Genomic DNA, 7,112 nt, shown 5'->3' on the forward strand with positions numbered 1-7,112 from the left:
ATATATAGGTGCTTTTAAGCGTCCTTTTTGGCACTTTATTTTAATTCTGAATCAAATAAATCGTTTCATTATTATATCAGAAATATTGTGGCAATTTTTTAGTGTGTTACATTTTACATGTGTCATTTTATCTAAAAAAAATTTTACCAAATCACAATTAACGTTTTTTAAATAAGGTATGTATCGTCGAATAATAATTTCCATTTTGTAAAAGTAATTAAATGTTTCATTATTTACAAAAAATAATGTTTTTGTTCGGTAACATTTAAGGCGTACTAAATTTGAAAATTTTATGTTAGGATTATATGTTTTTGATCCTGCCGAATCTAAACAGTTATCGCAAATTACATTTGTGTTACATATTCTAGACAAAATATAACCGCTTGCATTATATAACGAGTTCATTTCTAAATTATTCAAAGAAATAACCCTGTTTTCAACTTCAAGGGGAATTACAGGAACCTCTTGACTCATATTTGTTTTACAAGTACGTTTCCTTGTCAGGGAAAAATGAGAAGTTAAGACACCGTCATCTTGTTCATAGCTAGTATTTTCCAATTTTTGTAAATATTGAGACACGCTTATAATCTTCAAACTTTGCTTAAACTGTATACAATTTGGAATAGGAAACTTTTTTCTAATGTTAGAGAACAAATTCTCTACGCAGTCTTGCGTAAATCGCCCTCCTAATACAAATGAATATCTTCGATCATTAATTAGATATTTTGTAAGTTCGATGAGAGATTGTGTTGAGATCATGATTCCAGCTTGTACAGGTTTAAATTTTTTGTCTTTACCAATTTCCATATCTCTAAACAAGTCAATAACAGATTCTAAAAATTTGATTTTTTCATTAAATATATCCTCAGATTTTTCATTTTCTGCTTTTTTCCCTAACGCCACTAATGGAGTTCGCGAGGTAATTAATGTGAACCATTTCGAGGCTATTTCTATAAATAGAGCTGTTGTTTTATAATCATCTTTTTTTTTCATGTCCTAAAAATTTAATGCACCACTAACTTCTCTATCTATCATACTAGTTGCTTTGCTAACTTTCATTTTATTAAAGTTTGATAATTTAATAACATCTTTATTTATTTTTGGTGCAAGTTTGAACAATAAGTTTTCTTGTTCATTTACTAGTTCCTCTAGATGAGTAAATTGAACAATATTTGAAGACAATTGATTAGACTGTTTAAACTGATTTGGTAGCATGATAACTTTGTTATTAATTAAAGTTGCTCTAAGGTTTTTGATGAGATGTGGACCATCAGCAAAAAAGAATAACCTGCGTTTGTTATCAATTGGATGAGGGATAGAGTTTTGAATTTTTGAATATCTACCAGCATGAATGTTTGAAAAAGCTCTCCACATGGCTCGATTCACTCCTCCCATATCCGACGTAACGCTATGTACGTAAAGCCCTATGGACTCAGCCTTCTCAATAATTTCTTCAATAATGGGTTTTAAGTGTGCACCATCAAATCCATCAGGAGTGTAATAATAGGCAATTATTTGCTTCCACCGAATAAATATACCTCCAAGCATGAAGACTAAACCATGCGTAGCTAAGGGTTTTTCTCCTAGTATAGAAAACCAACAAAGAAGAAAGACAGAATAAAAAGCATATAAAGACAAATACAAAGGATCGATCACGTAATTTCACGTAAAACTTTTCACTTTTTACGTTTCCGCCGTAGGGAAAAAGTTACGTGATCGCTGCCTAGAATTTCAATTTGTACAGTGAGGAGCAAAAATGAGTTCTTTTTTCGATGTAGATAAGCGCATTATTTCTACCTTTCAGCCAATTGCGAACCTCGAAATAGTGCACTTATCTACACCGAAAAGAAACCCATTTTTGCTCCCCAGAAAAATTTTATACACAAAAAAGTAGCATAAAATTAGGATGTAGATTTACCGTGACTATTAGGAATGGTAGCATGTCCAATAAAAGAATTTGTTGATGGATCGTATTGTATACCAGGAGTAAGACTGACTTCATCGAGCGCTAACATGCAATCTCTTTCTCTATCGTCCTGAAATTGTGATATTTTATCTTTTAAAGCTTCAAAGATGTCATTACATATCCCTGGTTGAAAATTAATTGTTTCAATGCTCCTCCTAAGTGTACGTGTTGATGGCAGAGGTATATTTTGTTTTATGAGCTCACTGTAGCCATTTTCGGAACAACAAAATTTTAAACGAATTGCCTTTTTTATTATTTCTTGAGACCATTTATATATTCCCCGTGTAGGAGAATCTCTTTGAAGCCATTCGATTTGGTCGTTGTTGAAAACTTTACGTAGTATTTCGGAGGATTTTGACAAACTTTTTCCAATACGAAATCTTTTTAATTTTCTTATTCGTTGTAGCAGGTTTCTGTTCGTTTTCTCAGCTTTGTGAACGACTACGTTAGCGACATGAAGTTTTTTATTCGCTTCATTGAATTTTCTTTTTAATTCTTCTATTTCCAATAAAGCAGACCCCGCCAAACTTAATTCACCGTCATTTGACTTGGATGTTGCTGCGTCATGAAATTGAATGGATCTTTCTTGAATATTTATTTGTTCAGTATCCTGCTCCATGTTGTATCTCTGTGTTGTACACGTTTCTTCTGATATATCCGATATGATAGACGTCTTGTGAAGTTCTTGAAAGTGGCTTACCTATTAAAAACAATTTTTCTATAAATTCTACATTTATGACAATTTTAAAAATAAATAAACGTACTGTATGAGATGGATTTTCCTTATTTTCTTTTTCTTTTTGAACAATAGGAAAAATTGTTGGCACAGCGTTGTGTTTTAACTTTCTTTTCCCATCGATTCGAGGTTTCTCCCACATATCTTCAACAAAATGGACCTAAAAAAATACCATACCATTACTTATATAAATATCTATAATTTTAATTTATCAATTACGTATACCGTATACAATACATTGTATACTTACTTCACAAATATGTGAGTTTGGAGAAGGTTTCCAATTCTTCCGGTCTATTTTTGACACCCAACGGGTAAATCTGAAGAATAGTGGCCTCCTCACCGATTTCGTTCAACTTGGGCTTAATCGACGCGTTTTTGCACGAAACGACCGAATCTGGCAGAAAAAAGTGTCGCTCTGCCCCGCGAAGCGAGATATTAACGGTTAAAGTTGACAGGAATCAGGTTATGATTCCTATCATACCGACGAGATGCAGCAGCACTGAACTTTTGCCTGCGGCCATATGCGCATGCTCAGTGGTCGCACGTGCATGTAAAACTGCGCCAATTTTAAAATGAATCATTCGTGCAGAATAACAAAGCATCTCGATTCAAGCAGTTAAGGTCTCACGCTGGGAGTTTCATTAGTTTAATTATGCGTGGGAAGCACACACACACTATTCTTCAGATTTACCCAACGACACAACAACCAGTCATATTTTCTACAAAGTAATAACATTTAAATCATTAATAGATGTAATGATTGATGAGAAGGTTAGACTATCATTATTGTTACTTCACAGTGTCTGTATATCTGCTTTTATTTATTTTCAACTTAATAAATTTAAAACATAATGTATAGGCTCACCTGTTTATAGTAGATCAGTTTTAAAAACGTCTTATATTTTCTGATATGCAACTGCAGTTTGACCGCGTGCATACGTACAATGTATACATCGATAACTAGAGTTCCTAGAATAAGAGTCTGACTACCGCCATTTTGCTTCAAAACCAAAGACTGTCCAGACTCTTATCAGAGAGAAGAATGAGAGACGACACGGCCCGGTTTTAGGTGATCCGCGAACGCGATACGCCCTCTGGGATCGACGTAAAACGTGCACACTCGCTCGCTCTTATTGTCATCTCGCTCACTCTTATACCTTCTCGCTCGCTCACATAACGAAAAATCAATAACTTTGCGTTACCGACATTAGCACGGAACGCAACCTAAATCGTGCACGTATGTGTTACCCCGTGGCCCAAACGTGGACGGTGGCTACGTAGTTCATGTGCACGTTTTACGTCGATCCCAGAGGGCGTATCGCGTTTGCGGATCACCTAAAACCGGGCCGTGTCGTCTCTCATTCTTCTCTCTGCTCTTATTATAGGGACTCTACGTCCGCGTGAGCAGTTCAATGGTGTGTGTGCGTATTCACACATAAAACCTAGAAGTTAGTTTCTCGACGTTGGCGACACTGAAACAAAGTTTCGTATTGTCACCGCGCGAGGTCTCCAACATCAATTCGGAGTTCGGCCGTGACTCCTGTCGACCCTCAACTAAAGTATACATGCTTATTTCGGCATAATTTTTTTATGGAAGTTATATATTTTGAAAACAAAAGTTTTCATACCCACTGTGACTATTTTGCAGAACGTTAATACAGAAAACTCGCACTGTCACATTGGACCCCGTGGCTCAAGGGAGCCCACTCTCCCCTACTTGCTCGCCGTGGAACTCGCCTACCTCTTTCCACTTGTTAACTACATTATTCAAATATACTATTCCTTGTTCATTGTTACTCGGACGTGTTAATTGCGCTACGCTCCCTTTCTGCCTCCAACTACGATCCCTCGATTAGACTCTCGCCTAAGAGACTTTGAGTACTGAGATATTGTGTATCGTGGTGCGAGAAATCGTACTTGTTGCCCAATTTTGAGAAATTAGTCAGTCGAGCTACCATCTGGGGTTCTGAGGGTCTGATCGCGATTTTGAGAATACTTTTCAGAGACTTCGAAGTAAGTATTAAAGAAAAGCGACTTCGCGCTCCGGCCCGGCCGGCGAGACCGGGCGGACATCGTCGTTGTCGTCATAACGTGTTCGGTGCGTGACTCTCGCATAATAAATATTGTCCCGCTATCCGCGCCTCTAGCCCTAACGTAACCAGGCTGAAGAGTCTCGAGGCGTATCACCCCCGAGTTTTGAACTTGATCTTGCAATTGTCTGACTATACAATATATTATCGCTTTTCTTATTTTGTCGCGTCCGAATTATTTTTATGTGTGTCTCGTCTTCGTCTAACCACTGTCAACGTCTCATAGAGTAGTCCTTGAACCCCGACCCTCTACCGCTGGTGGAGCAGTTGTCGCGAGCGACAAGAGCAAAGTATCCGATTTGTAGTATTTAGAGTATTTGGAGCCCCTCTAAGTCGTGAGAGGAGTTCGAGTTCTTTGGAGTCTTAAGAGTAAAGTTGATGTTAACGTTCGCGTATTTCGAGTCAAAGGTGATGTGGCCTTCTCCACATCTGGCGCCCAACATTTTTGGAGGTTGTACTGCGCTTTGCCACTCGCTCAACATATTTGTGGCGCGGTATCCCGGTGCGGTCGTCCATAATAATCTCGCGGCCGTAGAAAATAGCGTCGCAAAATTTAGCGCCCAACGTGGGGCCCACTTGAAAAGTTGAAAGCGAAGTGTCGTCGGAAAGATTTTTCGGATTCGGCGGGAAAAATTAAAAGAGAGTTGACTTTGGTTTGGCGAATAGTTTTGTTGCTGATAACTTTTTTTCTTGTGCTGATGAATTTAATTTATATGCTATGTTTATGTCGGTAGATAGCGCCTATAATTATGACCACAAAGTTTGATTCTCCATATTGAGATTTGGCCTTGTCTGTCAAGGTAAGAAAAGACCTATCAGAATACTAATAGGTTTGTTCGTGTTGCTTGCACTCCTTGCACTTATGTTCTGGTGAGTTTTCTAGTAAATCCAGAGAGTGTAGCGATTCCACGAGTTGATTGTAATTTCAACTCAAACGACAAAGTGCAGAATTGTCGAAATCAGTCGAAATGGCAGATCCACGTGAAATATTAAATTTGTTGGATATTTCAGATGACGAAGGAGAATTAGAATTACCTGTATTAATTCCTTCTATTTTACCTTACCCACGTACGATATGAAGAACGATATGGTAAGCGTAAAAAATATTTACTTCTAAACCGTAAAACAGGACAGCTACATATGTGATATAAAAGTTATTGAAAAAATATATATATATTATAAATTACAGCTAATGAACTACTACATTTGATTAAAATTTTATTAAATAATATGGAACGTGTACATCATATTAAAATAAATAATTATATTGAAGACATTGTCAGAAGTTATATTCACAAAGATTTTATCATGCATTTTTGCTTATCACGTGCATAGTATACGAACTTATTGCACGTTTTGAGACATTAGACATTTTTACATCTTTACAAGGTATTTTATTATAAATCTTATTGTTAGTAAGTAATTAACTATATATAATGTAGATTTTATTTTATATAGTAATGATATTTATTCAATTAAAAATTACAGAACATGCAGGATATGTACCAATAACGAGTAAAAAACATATCTTAAGTTATTTATGGTTTCTTAGCCACGAAAGTGCAGGATATCGTGATGTAGCGGATCGATTTGGTGTTACAATAAGCACATTACATGTAATCATTACAAGAGTCACAATATTTTAAATGCAACTTGCTCCACAAATAATAAGATTTCCTACATTAGAGAAGAAACAGGCAAACAATGACATATTTTCTACAGCGAAAAAGATTTCCAGGAATTATTGGTATAATCACATATTTGATGTACATAATTGATTTAATACCTGTACAAATACGTTAAATTATTATATAACATTTATTTTCAGAGCCTCCAGTTGATGATGAATATCCTGATCCAGAAGCGATTATAAATAATGCTGAAAATAATAACCCTGGTAACCATTTCTTTGCAATTCTGCTGTAAAACTGCACGAAAAGTCGTGCACTAACTTTCGGGCAGATAATGCGTTTTCTATTTCCAACTTTGACTATTTTTTTGTTGGCAGCAACTTGCTCTCGTCGTAATGCAACAGAATTGTGGAAGATATGTGTATGCATTTACATATAGCAGAATAGTGCAAGAAATGTGGCAGATGCTTGCGCAAATCGCAGTGCAACATAATCGCGCCAGATTTGTAGCAGCGCCTACTGCTACCCATAGAGCACAAAATATTTTTAAAATATTTTTTAGAAAAATTAAAATAATTTACAAAAATATTTTTTATATTTATAGCACCGCAGTGGTGTTGGGTAAGCCTTGCGTTGTATTGCTGGCGAAGATTGTCGCGAATGTCATGATTTTGCTTCGCGCTTCG

The 7,112-nt window shown here is 36.2% G+C and overlaps 1 protein-coding gene across 1 annotated transcript; it reads right to left on the reverse strand.

Annotated features, from left to right (window-relative positions):
- Positions 1–1,901: 1,901 nt before the first annotated feature.
- Positions 1,902–2,856, reverse strand: LOC143896090 (uncharacterized). The gene is made up of 3 exons (XM_077403642.1): positions 2,731–2,856; positions 2,211–2,666; positions 1,902–2,036 (listed from the first exon to the last, which is right to left on the reverse strand). The coding sequence occupies exons 1-3, from the start codon at positions 2,842–2,844 to the stop codon at positions 1,902–1,904; spliced, it is 705 nt and encodes a 234-aa protein (XP_077259768.1). The 5' UTR covers positions 2,845–2,856.
- Between the last annotated feature and the right edge of the window lie 4,256 nt (positions 2,857–7,112).

Source organism: Temnothorax americanus, unplaced genomic scaffold, assembly GCF_048541705.1.
Source record: "Temnothorax americanus isolate GAGA-0224 unplaced genomic scaffold, ASM4854170v1 Scaffold179, whole genome shotgun sequence".
In the NCBI taxonomy this organism is placed as follows: Eukaryota; Metazoa; Arthropoda; class Insecta; order Hymenoptera; family Formicidae; genus Temnothorax; species Temnothorax americanus.